This window comes from Nuphar pumila, chromosome 8 (assembly GCF_984573655.1).
Source record: "Nuphar pumila chromosome 8, dmNupPumi1.hap1.1, whole genome shotgun sequence".
Taxonomy (NCBI): Eukaryota; Viridiplantae; Streptophyta; class Magnoliopsida; order Nymphaeales; family Nymphaeaceae; genus Nuphar; species Nuphar pumila.
In genome coordinates this window covers 2012474-2028415 of record NC_143256.1, presented here as the reverse complement: position 1 = coordinate 2028415, position 15942 = coordinate 2012474, and the positions used below count along the sequence as shown (strand labels likewise).

General features: G+C 35.4%; 1 protein-coding gene across 1 annotated transcript; it reads left to right on the top strand.

The window, feature by feature from the left end:
- Positions 1–3270: 3270 nt before the first annotated feature.
- Positions 3271–7461, top strand: LOC149829437 (cytokinin dehydrogenase 3-like). The gene is made up of 5 exons (XM_090016186.1): positions 3271–3871; positions 4405–4550; positions 4808–5086; positions 5813–6078; positions 7131–7461. Exons 1-5 carry the CDS (start codon positions 3271–3273, stop codon positions 7459–7461), a joined length of 1623 nt encoding a protein of 540 aa, XP_089872312.1.
- Positions 7462–15942: the final 8481 nt, after the last annotated feature.

Here is a 15942-nt window from a genome sequence, read left to right as displayed (position 1 = left end):
AATTCGAAATTTGAGTAAAATGACCAAAATACCCTAATAACCTTAAAATCAGGGTTTTCTGAGAGAATTTTTGTAAAATTTGGAAATTTGAAAATCAAATGAAAAAAAATTAAACATATAATATGATGCAATATAATGATGTGCATGAAAATTTGGAAGATTAAAGATTGGAATTTCGAAGTTGAGGTCAAAATGACCAAAATGCCCCTGATAACATGACTATGGCCTTGAAACTAGGGTTTTCTGAAATAAATTTTGCAAAAATGAGAAATTGAAATGAAAATGAGATTGAAATCAACCCGAATGTGATATGATATGCTTATTCATATGATTAAAATTCCAAAAGAATCAAACTTGAATGTGTCCGTCTTATCATTCTACTTATTTACCAGGTGGGTCATGATCTTCCAGCACGTTTCAAAATAATGCTGGTCCAGAAGGCCACCAAAGTGCATATTTCATGATGGGTCCTTCTGATATGCACTCAGCTGACCATACCATGACAGAACTACAGGCCACTGACACCACCCTCTGAGCTTTTCACCTGGTGCTCTACTTCTCTTCTGACCTCCCTGTAATACACAATAGCATATTATTCATACCAATTATAAATTAGTCCCATTTGTACTTATAAATAATATTCTACTAATCACTATAAATAATATTGGTTGCACACACACTATCACAGTAATCGCTATACATAGTAATACCTATCACAATAATCGCTATACAAAAATCGCTACACATAGTAATTGCTAACACATTAAATCTTGACAGACATGACGGATTTATGTACCTTGGTCGCACTTTTTTCCTCTTTAATCTATCCCTCCAACCTAGGCCTTTCTTGTTGGTCTACTGCCCCCCACTGCTTTTCCATTACTACCGTCCCTAGCTCCATCACCTCTATCATCTGCTTTTCAATTTGTTCTTTCCATTCCCTTTCCTTCTATTCCTCATACTTTATCCTTTTCCTTTCTTCCACTTCCTCCTCCTGCTTCTTTCTTTCTCTTTCCTTTTCTTCCTCCTCCTCCTTCTCCTTCCTTTCACTTTCCTTCTTTTGCTCGTCCTTCTTCTCCTTCCGTCGCCTTTCCTTCTCTTCCTCATGTTGTTTCCTTCTTTCCTCCACTTCCTCCTCCTTCTTCTTCCTTTATCTTTCCTTTTCTTCCTCCTCCTCCTTCTTTTTCCTTTCTCTTTCCTTCCTTTCCTCATTCTCCTTCTCCTTCCGCCATCTTTCCTTCTCTTCCTCATATTGTTTCCTACTTTCCTCCTCCTGCTTCTTCCTTTCTTTTTCCTTTTCTTCCTCCTCCTCCTTCTTCTTCCTTTCTTTTTCCTTCTTTTCATCCTCCTTCCTTTGCCTTTTCTTCTCTAACTCAAACTCCTTCTCCCGCCTTCGCCTTTCCTTTTCTTCCTCATCCAGAAGCTTTTTCCTTTCCTTCTCTTCCTCCTCCTCATTCAATTGCCTTTGCCTCTCCTCCTTCGCCTCCTTCAGCTGCTTTACCCTCTTTCGCATAGCTATATGCTCCTTCAACAGTTTTCGTGCTTTTGTCTTAGCATCCTCCTGCATATTCTTCCATTGCCTTTCCCTCTCCTCCTCATTCTTTTTTTGCCTTTCCCTCTCCTCTGCCTTCTTCCTTTGCCTTTGCTTTTCATTCTCCTCATTATTTCTTTGCTTTGCCTTCTTTTGGTCATCCTTCTTCTTCATCTTTAGTTCTTCTTCATTCTTCCTTTGGTCCTCAGCCTCAATATCTGATGGATAATCCTCTACATAATACAATTCCAATGCTTTTTTCATGTCTTTATCATTCTCAATCTTTAATATATTTTGGTACCTTTCAAAACGCTCAGATAGATGAGACTGGCAGACCACTTCTCTAATACACAACCCATAGAATGACGGGGTATTTCTTCTCTGATGAGCCACATACATTACTAACCTGCACAACACATTAATTTAACTGCATCATTATATGTTACAACTGTCTCCCCAGGTATATAATAATACAAATTATCCCATTTGTTAAATGATCATCAAGATTTTAAATCGTCGCAATATTTAGCTTCATAAGTAAACATCGTTGTAAGATTTAGCAAACTTAAGTACAAATCGAGGTATCTTCATATATACACATTGCTATTGCTTTGAATGTATAAATCGTCGCAGATTCAAACTTACAAATCGTTGTATAAATCACAACCTTCAGATTCCATAACGAAACCTTACACGAAACTCACCGAAATGATAGGAGTTTGGGTAATCCAACTGTAGAGTAAGAAACAACCAGAAGGTAGACGCAACAGATGGTGTCAATGATGCTCTGGCGGTAGCAGAAGAAAGCAAATGATGCTCCGATGGCAACAGAAGAAGGCAACGGATGATCCTGCGACAACAGATGAAGGCAAAGGATGCTCCGGTAGACTTTTCTGCTTAGGGCAAAAATAGATTGTTTAGACTTTTTAAATCCTAGAGATAAAGCTTCCTACGTACGCAAACTTTGCTGAAAATTTTAGCGCGATCACAATAGAGGGCAGTTTTGTCCTTTTCATGAACCGACGATTATGGAGGGCATTTATGTCCGTTCCACGAAGAGAATGGCGGTAAAGGATACTTAAGTCTTTGCGACAACACCAAATTCCGATGCTATGTGATGCAGACACACATGGGGATACTAGCCGGACTTGATCTTATAAGTGGTGCTCATTGGGACCCCCGAACATGAGATGTAGCTACCTGCCCTATTCGGGGGAGTAACATATAACCTGCTTGGGGTCCCTATATATATATGTGATATAGGAGCTTGGGGAACCAAGCTCTTCCATTTAGGTTGAACTGTTCAAACCTACACAGTGCGTCTATTCTGTGGGCTGAGCCCCCACAAAATTGAATTATTGCCAAGGTCCATGTCAAAAATTGCCAACAAGGATGATTTCATCATTTGTGGAGTGGAAAATAACTCTTTAACACTCGTTTTCTATAAACGGGATGATTTTCTTTTACAGATCGCAAAGACAAAAACAAATTGGGAGACCCCAATTTCAAACGTCCTGCTGCCACGCTAAATAATAAACCAAAAGTTGTAGCCGTCTCACAAATCCTCCGTATCTTTTACTTAAAGGAAAATTACAAAGAAACTCAGGCCATCGATCATTCATTGGAGATCTCTTGTCTGAACCAAAGATTTCCTTTCTATTCTGTCACCCCCATTTCATCTCTATATAAACATCACAAGACAAGGCTCCCCCTCCTATCATGCAACAAGTACTGTCACCATGTATGCTACGACCTTCTTCGTGTTCATAACATCAACCCTTTTTGCTACCTTAGCTGGTCATCTTCAGCCATGGCTAGAATACCTCCCGTATGAGATTTCCAAGCAGATAACCATGGATTTAAGTGCCATTGAGCATGCGTCCACTGACTTTGGCAGGCTCAGCCAAGTCTACCCTGCTGCTGTCCTCATCCCCACTTCCACCAATGACATAGCCGAACTCATACGCTTTTCCTATGAATCTCTTCGCCCATTCCCTGTGTCAGCAAAGGGCCATGCACACTCCATACACGGCCAAGCACAGGCATACAACGGTGTCGTCATAGAAATGATGTCCCTACAGATTGGCACCAATGAATATTATGATGACAAATTCGCTAATTGCTCTACAAGTGGAGGGAGTTGTTATGTGGATGTTGGGGGTGGCCAACTATGGATAGATGTGCTGTACAAGACCGTTAAGCATGGTCTTGCACCACGTTCATGGACTGATTATCTGTATCTGACCGTGGGTGGGACGCTTTCCAACGGGGGCATCAGTGGCCAATCTTTTCGTCGTGGCCCTCAAATCAGCAATGTGTTGGAAATGGACGTCATAACTGGTAACTGCCAAAGAGTGAAGGGCTCTCTCTCTCTCTCTGAAAGAGTAATCAATTCATTAACGTAAATTACAGGAAAACAGAAAAAAACAAACATATATCGATCATTAACTTATGGCTAACTTTCGCCACTTGGTCCACCATCCTTGCCCTTTTCAATTTCATGCAAGATACAATCGATTGGTGGTTTTAATTATATGCATCGGATATTTCTCAAGTGAATAAAGACAAGTGTTATCCTGCACATGAGAATCAAAACCACAACATATGCATATACATGCGCGTGCACATGCTTGTTTGTGTAGCGCTAGAAGCATCATGAAACTTGATTAAACTTTTCAAAATTTGTAGCATAATTGTGCTAACATAATGATAAGAGAAATAAAATCATAATGCGTGTTTAATTTACCATCAAATGCTTCTTGCTCTGCCTAATCATGCAGGCAATCTTGATTGTTTTATAGTGTGTATCTTACCAGAACGAATGAGATATAATGCCTTCTTCTGAAAACGAAACTGTATTAACTTGCTAAAAGTATATGCATGGAACGCAGGAAAGGGGCAGATGTTGACATGCACATCGACACAGAACTCAGACTTATTTTATGCAGTGCTTGGAGGACTTGGGCAATTTGGTATCATCACTAGAGCAAGAATTGCTTTAGAGAGAGCTCCGCACATGGTATGTATGTCATGTGTGCTAGACCGAGTATGATTCTGTAAGTTGGCTGGGCTTGGACCAATACAGCAGTGGGCTTGAAGATTTTTAACCAATGTAGTTAAAATATTGTTTGCAAGCTTTACCTTGTTGAAGGACCCGCTTTTGCTTGTTCAGTGGCAATTCCATGACCTCAACTCATGAGTTTAATTCATCTTGCAACTCTATATTTCATTATATGCACTGTTCCAATATTCAAGTGTAGATGATATTTGTTTCAGGTGAAGTGGATGAAGTTGGTGTACTCTAATTTCTCTGACTTTACAAAGGACCAAGAGTATCTAATATCTTTGAATGATGAGGGAGAGGAGGGATTCGACTACGTAGAGGGGTTCGTGATGATGGGTGTTGACAATGGATGTAACGGTGGCACTGGCACCAGTAATTGGAGATCATCTTCATTCGCATTCCCTCCCTCAACTGTAACCACCAAGACAATCCTCTACTGCTTAGAGGTCTGCAAGTACTACACCAATTCTACTCAAAATCATATTGATGAGGTAAATATCCTTCACTTCGACCAGGGCAAATTAAAGAGATGCACTGTTGTAATGGATTGGACAAGCCTAACAAGACCTTGGTCTTCCAGCAAGTCAATCGAACCTCATAAATTCGGAGGCCCAGAGATGTGCTTCACCATGATAGGAGGAATGGTGAATTAATTAATGTGACAAACATGGGCTTAATTGACTTGATCTGCTGGGCTTGAACCTGAACCCATTAATTTCTGCTTGTTCCCTATGACACGGGATAATCCATTTTAACTCCATGTCATGTCCCCTTATAGACCAGTTGTATTAGAAAAAACTTCATAAATATGGCTGTCCAACAGCCGTATCAATGTGACATAGCTTGTTCCAGATCCATATTTATTTTATGAAAGAGGAACCACTTAGCTTGGGTTCTTCGATGTCAGATCTGAACTGATTGTGTTCATATCCGTATCCGTCCCATAGTATGATATATAATAATGCATGTTCTTGTCCATGTCTGGAAGTTGGAAGTATAGTTTAATTTCTCAACAGACTTCTTTTCTGCGTAGATTGAGACGTATGCTTTTTAAAGTGTTAGGTATGCAATTGGTTGACTGACTGGTAATTATAATGTGGATGTGCATTAATTGAAATGAGAAAAATAAGGAGGGTGGGCATGCGATCGAACCTTTCAAACCACAAAATAAGTATGTTATTGCAAGTTGACCATTTTTTTTTATGTTTTGGCAGCAGGATGTAGAGAGGCTGGTTGCTAAACTGCACTACATACCAGGGATGTTAGCCACCAAGGACGTGTCATACGTGGATTTCTTGAACAGGGTGCGCCAGGGTGAGCTCAAGCTCAGGTCAAGGGGGCTGTGGGATGTTCCACACCCATGGCTCTCTGTGTTTGTGCCTGGGTCCAAGATCTTGGAGTTCCATGAAGTGGTTTTTAAGGGAATAATCTCTCGAAACAACACTGCGGGGTCCATCCTCCTATACCCCATGATCAGGAACAAGTATGAGTTCAAACTCAAAAGTGGAGATTATTTAAGTATGAAAACATTTTTATCAGGCATTTTTGAAAGGCCAATATAAGATTGAGAAAACATTATATTTTCGAAATATCACGTGTTTCGAAATTATGAGCACATTTTATCATGATCTATTATTAACACGACTATGATTTCTTGCATCGTCACTACTTGTTTCGAAAAATTAGTGTTTATTTAATGAATATATTTTTATGTATTATGTATGTACACTTTATAGCGGATATTATTGTGAGATTTTCCCCAATCTTGTGGGAGTTTTCACTGCTGAGATTTTCTCCACAATGAGAATTGTGTCATATGGCTAAACTCATGGTTGGAGTTTTGGAATGTGGATAAAAAAAGTCTTCTTCTTGAAAAAAAACGTGAATGCAAGTTCAAATTGGACACGGTAGTAAATCAGGTTAGTGACAAACGTTTTTATCGGCAATTTCTCATTTTTCAAAAACTCGCAAGAAATTGAAAATATTTCATAAATCTCGCATTTTTTCCGGCAAAATCTCGGCAATAAAAAAATAAATTTAAAATATAAAAATGATTTTTTATAAGAAAATATTAATAAAATTATTTTAAAATAAAAATACATGATTTTTTTGTGATAAATAACCGTTTAAAACGTAAATATCGTGTTTAAATCACGGTATTTATGTTTTTTTCATAAATCTAGTGATATTTTGAAAATCTCACGAGAAATTGCCGTTTTAAACTTTCGGGCAATTTCTCGCGATATTTGTCACTATGGTTGAGATCAGTTGATATTGAAAATCACCACCAATATGGTGATTTTTTCAATATCCACCGTACATTATGGTGGCATCTGAGCACTACCACGGGGAGTTCTTTTAGGCCCCCTCAAGGTTATTTTCGTACCACCAGGGCATTTTAGTGGTACGGACAAACCCTCCGTACAGGATGCGTGGTGCATAGTGATTTTCAATATCACCTGATCCCAAGCCCTAGTTAACCGGCCATGCCAAGTTCGATGACATGATTGCATATATCTGGTTCGATTCTTGCAGGTGGGATGAGAGAATGTCTTCAGTAGTACCGACCGAAGAGGTGTTTTATTCGGTGGGTTTGCTGAGATCTGCGGTGCATGACTGGGAATTTTATGAAGAGCAGAATAGAGCGATACTGAGTGCAAGTGAGAAAAGAGAGATTGGGCTGAAGATGTACCTTCCCTACTACAACAAAGAGAGAGAGTGGAAGAAACACTACGGTGAGAGATGGGCCACTTTCTTGAAGAGGAAAGCAGAGTTTGATCCAAGAGGCATCTTGGCCACTGGACAAAAAATCTTTCCTTTTCCACTTGTACCCTCAAATTTCCAGCCTTCTACAGTTCTCAATTAGTATCGTTTTTCTGTTACTTTCTTTTTTCCCTTCTGTACTAATGCACACCTAATAATATTAAGTTAATATTATTAACATAAATAGGTTTATGATCTCTCTCTCTCTCTCTCTCTGTGTGTGTGTGATGAAATGCTCTTACTACCTTCCAAAAAGGTGACATGACAATAGCTATATAACTGGACAAACACCAACTGCTCTGTTCTTCTCTGTGAAAACAATAAAAGGATAATCGTTTCAATCAAAAGGATCATATATGTGTGACTTTTAAGTGGCCAATCAAAATTGGGCTGGCGGGAAGAAGAAAACGTTATATCTCTCAGATTTTGATCGGTTTCTGTTGGGGCTTTGACCTGATCTATGCAGCGTGTGCTAATAACAGGTTTTTATTTATAGGAGGATTTAAGTGGCATTGACGCAAGTCGAATAGGGGTGTGACGCTGAGGAAGCACCTTTAACGGTGTCTCAAACACTAAATCCTACAAGACTATGGAGATGGATGACTTCCTAGAAGAGACTATACGGAAACAACATTTGCAACGCATTCTAAAACTCAAAAGTAAAGAAAATTCAATGTTCTGAAGGTTTAGGTAATGGACGAAAAATAGATAAATCAGCTTGTACGCAATCTGGTGAAACCAGGTTGCGTCAGCCTAGAGGCCCTCGTTGGGACGTTTCACCGAACAAGTGGTGGATGTCCCGCAGACAATACTCAAAGTGCTGAGACCTGATCAGATTCACACTGTTCAGCCGTGAAACTGATTCTGTGAATCGGCAATAAAACAAGGACTGAACAATAAAAAAGAATTACACAACTAATTCAGTCATTCGATCACTAATATCAGATTTTTTAAATGACTAAGAAACCAAATAAGATCATAATTTTCAACTTTCGCATGAACAGACGTTAGCAACATGAAACCAGCAAACAGGAATCCCGTTGGACGCCTCCTACTAAATGCCCAAACAGGACTTCTGCTCATTCATGATGGCAGCAGGAAAACATAAAAACGAAGAAACCTGAATCCTGTCCTCATACCTTCTATCAGTACAAGTCGGCAAAACAAAACCCAAAAGAGAATCAGTCATGACGTCAAGACCAGAAAATCGACAACACGCCAAAGCCAGTCCTAAACCAGATTTTAATTCATGCATTCAACAAAATAGAATCAATCAAAAGCGTCCTTGTCAGTCTTAAAAAAAATCAGATTACAGCAAAATGTTTCTTCTTTCACATAAACCAAGTTTAGAATAAAAGAAACACTCAATAAGAAAAGGGAAAAGAGCTAAATCTGAAAGTTCCGGCTGGAAGGTTGGCCAACGCAGAAAACCTTTAGTCTTCAGATTTTTAGCACTCATACGGACCACCTGCTGGAGGTTGATGCATGGCCAAGGCGTGTCTTTTTTGTAGCACACGTTTGAGACGGCCACAAGAGGAACACAATAGAGAGGAGGAGCTTCGCCACGCTCCAAGGCTCTTCTTTTTGGGTTTAGGATCTCTTTTTTAAAGAGAAGAGGCCAAGATTTTTGCAAAAGCCATTAGTGTGCTGCCAACTAGGCCCAATTAGAAAAGACCACCAGCCACCTCTTCTTTGGGCAATGGGTTTTCTTGATTCCCACTAACAACATTTGGGAACCCAAAGAGGTCCAGATTTTAGATTTAAAGATTCAAACACAAAGTAAAATAAATCTAGACCCAAATTAAAAAAAAAAAACTATCCAAAAAAACTTGATATACCCTCCAATAACTCTAAAGAGATCCTAACAAACTATCATACCTAGATTCAAATATGAATATTTAATCTAATTCAGAAAAATCTTTAAAAAAATCAAAATAATTTTTAAATTTTAATAAATCACATTTCTGGATAAAAATTAAATATCAAAAATTTTAGACATTTAAAAATACCAAAATTAACCATTGGATGTCTAAGATGGGCCGAGTTTAAGTGTTTGGGTTCGATGAAATATTTTTCCCAAAGGTGTCCTCTACATGCACTGCATTAATTGTCTCGGGGTCAAAGGGCTTCGTTCTCATAGCTCAGGCTTGTTAGTTGAATTTTGGTAATACTTAAAAAATATTCAACAATAAATAACTTAGATGAAAAATTTGGCATGGAAGTAAAGTCATTAACAATTACATGGAGAACAAAATAACAATGATCATGTAGCCTTTAATAAAATATTTCAAATAAAATTATCAAGTTTGAAAATTACCTGACCACCTTAATCTACCTTCATTTGGATTTACCTGTTCTTGAATTTCAAGATAATTTGGGATTCACAAAACATTTTCTTTACTTAATATCTCATCAAAAAGAGAATATTTAACAATTTGTCATTGGGATAATGCTAATAGGATTTTAAAACAATTTAAACCATCTATAGGTGACAATTTTTTTTTATCAACTAACATAACAAAAGAACAAAATGATTTTTTGTTAAAAAGATTATATGATAACTCAAACATAGAATCAGAATTAACAGGTACTAAGAAAGAGATAGCACACAATTGAAAGTTCAACCATTCAAATGATCTATTTGTTTTAGGTGTCCATTGAAAACATTTTTCTTTGATGCAATCAATGAGAACATGTATCCATCAGGTAAACAATACCAATATCATAAATGAACATATTTGTGTTGTCCTTACTCCCTATACTTGAGTCAAATGCATGGGACAAGGGGACTGCATCATCTGTAAGAGGCTCGACACCCAGGAGAGTGACATATGAGCCTTCTCCTTCTTCATTACTATATTCGATCCCATCAAATATTGGATCACAAAGGATTTTACAAAAGGATTCTTCATGAGTTACTTCTGCAAAAATGTTAGCACCTGATGCAACACCCCAAATTTTGTATCCCTAAAATCATGATTTTTTTTAAATACTTTTATAAAACTATAGCAGAAACATTCAAACGGGACAAAAAAATTGTGTGTTACTTCTCAATCACATTCATATCTATACATGCATTTAATTCAGAAAATTAAACATTCATACATCAATTAAAAGTCTATTACATCTCCAATATTTAATAATAATAGTCTATTTAAAAATTTAAATCAAATGATCAGAGTCTTGAGCATTTAAAAATGCTTGTAGTCCAAAACACTCAAAGGTTTGAAAAGGCTTGACTCAGCCCCCATCTCAACCTCTTGCCATTGCATATAAATTCATTTATTACCTAAAAACATTTAAAATCAATAGAGTCAGACAAATAATGTCTCAGTAGGGTAGAGCTATTCAAAACATATAAACTAAAACTAGTAAACAGAAATTACTTTAATTTTTCATATATTCAATAAGATAAAATACAACAAAAATACAAACATGAATTCCTAATGTCATTTAAACATTCATTCCTGAACTTGCTTTCAATTAATCATTCACTTAAACATGAACAAATAAAGATGCATGAACATATAAAAATGCATGCACTTACCATTGCAAAATTCGAACTGTATTCATAAGTGACTTTAACATCTTTGATTAAGTTTTCTTTTTAAATAATATATGATATACCTATCTAAATGCATAATCAATTAATATCATAGTTCTTATCTATGTAGGTACAAACACATATAGTAATCCTGGATCAAAACCACGATGCAGGCGGTGTTTTAAAAAAAAGTGGCTTTGGCCTAGCTAGCCGGACACCATTCACTAGTGTCAGGTGAGGGATGTCAAAAGTGAGAGAAGTTTCTACACTACCATCTTGATGCATCGAACTTTACTCATGAGATTTTGTATCATCCATACTGTAGTCTAATATGGAGGGTTCCCCTATCATTATGGCTAGGGAGAACAACCTTCTATGCTCAATTCGATACCCATGAAGCCAGACTAGTACCACTTACCTTCTCTTAGTAAGTATCGATCTTTTAGTGTCACATGTTTAAACTTTCAAGTTAATTACTTTACATGCAACACTCACATAAGAATTCACTTAATAGATTCAACCTCTTCAGGGCCCATGGATGCACATTTTGAAACATACATTTTCAGTATCATTGTACATGTCTTTCTTTTATTTCAAACTCAATCTCATGTGCAACATAAAGCATTGAGTTTCTTTACATCTAAATGTATTCAATCATTCACATCATCATCATGTACATGGAAATCATATGAAAATAAATTACAACATGCACAGTTCATTAACAATTTGCATTTAGCTTTGGGCTCGGTAATATTGCATATGTTTAGTTTTTCTCAATTTTAAGCCCACATGCATTAATGAAACAATGAATTTATTTTTGCAGTTAAATGCATTCAATATTCCAATCTCTAACAGCAAATACATGTCGGTATTATATTATAAAAAGACAGCATGCATAATCACTTAATATTTGCATCAATTCGTAAAATGAACACTTCAGTCCACTTATTCGTTAGGGGTCGGAAAGGCATGCTTGTGCCTTAGCACATCAATCAAATTATGTCTCAGTAGGAGACATTTAAATTTCCTGTAGCAAACTCATTTTTTCAGTCCATAACTGTACAACATAAATTTGCAAGGGCATGCATATAAACACATAACATACGCAAGCATTCGGTAGCCGGTTCCAAACTTGCAAAAACCCAACTTTGTTTGACTGTTATAAAGATTGTAAAAAAAAAATTCACTCATCGGTCAAAGCTAAATTTTTCACATTTTGTAGAAAATTTTATCAGTATTCTGATTTAACAAATTGTTCATAAAAATTTATTCGGACGAGGGAGTTACAAACATTTTAATACAAACATATGCTTTTTTGTTCCAATTGTCATAGAACTATGCTCAATTCATGAATAGACCTGAAAATTTCATAGAAGCTGTAAAATTTTGTTAGCTTTCTAACGCAATAAAACTCTCATTAAAACTCTTCCGAATGAGGGAGATATGAGTAATTTATCGATTAGGTGTCAGGCTAAAAATATGTATTAAGGGATATATGCATTGGGGTGGGCCCAAAATACGCCACTCGAATTCATATTTCTGATTTTTTCATAAGGACATGTTATTTATTTTTTTTAAAAATATATAACTACACTAATTTAGACTAATCTAAAATAAAAAAATATTGTTTTTACAGCCGTTAGGCTGGAAAATAGACCTGTCTCCGTAGAGCCTATTTCCTCAGAAATAGTTTCGGTAAATTTTGCGATAACACCTATAAAATACATAATTTTTTCATGACGTAAAATAAAAAATCATGCTAATCATCACCATGAATTCACATGAATATTCACTACCATCTCTAACTAAAATTTGTATAAAAACAATTAGATATTACATGAATATTCTAAAAATTATAAAATTTATTTCTAAGAAAAAGATAGCATGAAACACGTATTTTTCTATGATGAAAGCAATAGAAATCATGCTAATTTTTACAGTACATTCACGTGAACATAATCTACTATTTCTAACCAGACTTTGCAGGAAAACAACTAAGTAATACATGTATTTTCTAAAATTTACAGATTTTATTTCTAACAAAATTGATAGCATTCATATATATTTTCTTTTGATTTTTAATTAAAAAATTTGGCTACTTTTGGGGGTGAATTGATTTCTTCTAAGGGAGATCAAAATCAACCTCTTTTCATTAGGTTCAAATTTTTTTTTCTTCATAAACCTCCTTTTAATTATTTTTGTCAAAGTTTGAATTGGGTCCCTAAACCTGATTTTGGGAAAATTGGTTTTTAGAGGAGGTTTTCTTTCGAAAACCCTCTGCATCTTATTTTTTGACAACCCTAATCCAAACCCACATGTGGTAAGCATGGTTTAGGGTCTGTTCTTATGAAAAATTGGAGGAACTTGTGCCTATGAGTTTCGATTTAGGTGTAAAGAATAGAACCCCCTACCTTTTTTGCAAAAATACTCCTTTTGGTAGGAAAAGTGAATTCCACAAGCAAACCGGCCATCTGCTTTGTGTGGTGGCTGCATCTAGATGATCAAACAGTTCCACCAAAGAACATAAGTTCCCCTCTTGGTTGCACAAGAGGAAAACCACAAAAAAAAGAAGAAAGAAGAAGAAGAAGAGTAGAGAGAGAGAACTAAAAAAAAAAACTAAAGAGAGTCAAATAGGGGGGGGGGGGCATGAGCCCCTCCTCCCTTTTTATAAAGTGTAGGAACTAGATCAAGAGGCTGGGGCGATTCTCAGCCGTTGATCTAAGCCCCTTTAACTTTCCTTTCTTTCAATCTTTTTTTATGTTTCCTATTTTTTTTTTTTTTTTTCATTGGCTTGTATTAATTTTTTTCTATTGAACTTAGCTTATTATTTCTTATAGCATACTTTAGTGTATATACTATATGGTTTAGCAAAGGTAAGCTGGATGACACCCCTTATGGGGTTTCCCCTTTCTAATTTACCAATTGGGTCAAACTTGCTTGGCAAGCAAGTTTGACTTAGTCTATTTTATCTTTTTTTTCCCTCTTTCCTTCTTCCAACTTTCCTTATTCCAAATTTTCTTTCTTTTCTTTTTAACACCCAACCCATCCTAGAAAAATCTAGGATGGGACGTCCCCCTCCTTGGGAGGTCTCCCTTTGTTATTTAGCAAGTTTTGACTTGCTCTTAAATTTTTTTTTTGTAACTTTTTAAAAAAGGCTTTCAATTTAAAGTTTTAAAATTCTTATTTTGAATTTAACTTGGAGGTGCTACATAGGATGGGCTCCATAGGGGAGGACTCACCTATGGACCTCTACTATTTTATGGATTTTAGTTAAATCCAATTTTCCATTCCATTTTAATTATTTTACTAATTAACTTTATTTATTATTTTGAATTTTAATTCTTTCAAAACTATAATTTAAGTTTAAATGGAATGACTCTAAATATAAATAAATTTTTTTTCAAATGCATATTAAATTATTTTAAACAACAATTTATCTAAATTATTTAATTTTTTTTCTAAAAATGTCATTTTCTAAAAAATGAACTTCAAAAGCGATTTCCACTAGGGTTGGCAGGACACTGTCATTTTGAGTTTTTTTTTTTGTAAATTGGATTCCAAACTCATGAAACTAAATTCAAATTTATTGAAATTACATTACATACATATCAAATTATCTTAATTTTGTCTGAAATCACATTTGACTTTATTTTGACAAAATTTATCAATTATTTTATTAAATTCCATATTTTTCATAAATTTGATTCTGAATGCAAATTTCACTAAAATCAACTCGAATCAACTTTAATTTTTCATAATATATTTTTGATAATTCATCTTAGGCCAATTTTGCATTTTAACACTTCTTTCTCATAAAATTCATCATTAATATTATTTTATTAAAAAAATACCCTGAAAAATTGCATGTATTACCTCTAAATTTAATTTAAAATTTTAAACTCAATTTCGATGAAGATTGAAACTATCGTATAATTCAAACATGAATTAACATTCAATTAAGTCTTGATTTATATATGAATCAAACTCAAATCTAATTATAATATTTGAGACATATTTATTAAATCAGAGTTCAAATCTAAATTTGATCTGAATTCAAATTCCCAAATCAAAAATCCAAATTGATAAAACTTCATAAATTAAAATCGAAATTCAATAAGACTTTAAATTAAAATACACACTTAATTCGAACCATGATAATTATTGAAACTCAAATTAATTTCTATTTTAAGTTTAGCTTAAATCCAGGTTAAATCCGATTAAAATCAAAAACCCAATTCAGAATAAATTCTAACTTAAAATTTATTTTGAATCTTAATTAATGCCCGAATTACAACTTAATTCTCATCTTAATTTCAAATAATATTTTAGCCTTAAATTCACTGTTATTTCTCGTAAAATATAAAAAAATTGCAGGTTTTACATCTGAGGTGGATGGTTCAGAAGAAGGCCTGGAAGGTAGGCCCATATTTTCAATGAATGGGTACTGCAATTTGAGCCCAAATGATTCAAGAAGATCAAACCTATGAATTTTGGATCGTGGGACCTATGGTACATGTGTTGGGGGTGTTAAACCTTGTTGGATATGGTGGAGAAGATGTCTAAGGTTTCTCATGGTTGCGGTTAGGGAAAATAGTGGCAATAGGGTTAAATGACTAAATCGAGTTAGTATGATTTGGGCTCAATAAGTGTTTCGGGTAAGGGTTTCAGTCTAGAACTGAAATGACTTTGTCGAGGAGTTCTATGGTCACCTAGGGGAATGTATAAGGGTCTGAGATATGTTATAAGCACTGAAAAAGGGTGTTGATAGTCAGGGGTTATCAGTTTAGGAAAATAAGATATTTTGAGTATCCAACAGGATACAATTTTGAAATTTTAGATTTCAAGGTCTAGAAAATCAATAAAAGTTATTCTAAGGCCATAGAGAGACTATATAGGTACTTTGAAGGTCTGTAGCAAGGTGAGATAGAGTTTTCCATATTTTATAACTTAGACACATGATCTATAATATAGAGATGTCTCTTGGCTCACTGAAGAAGTGAAAATGCATGGTTCAGGATGCCCTGGGGGTTAAATGTCTAA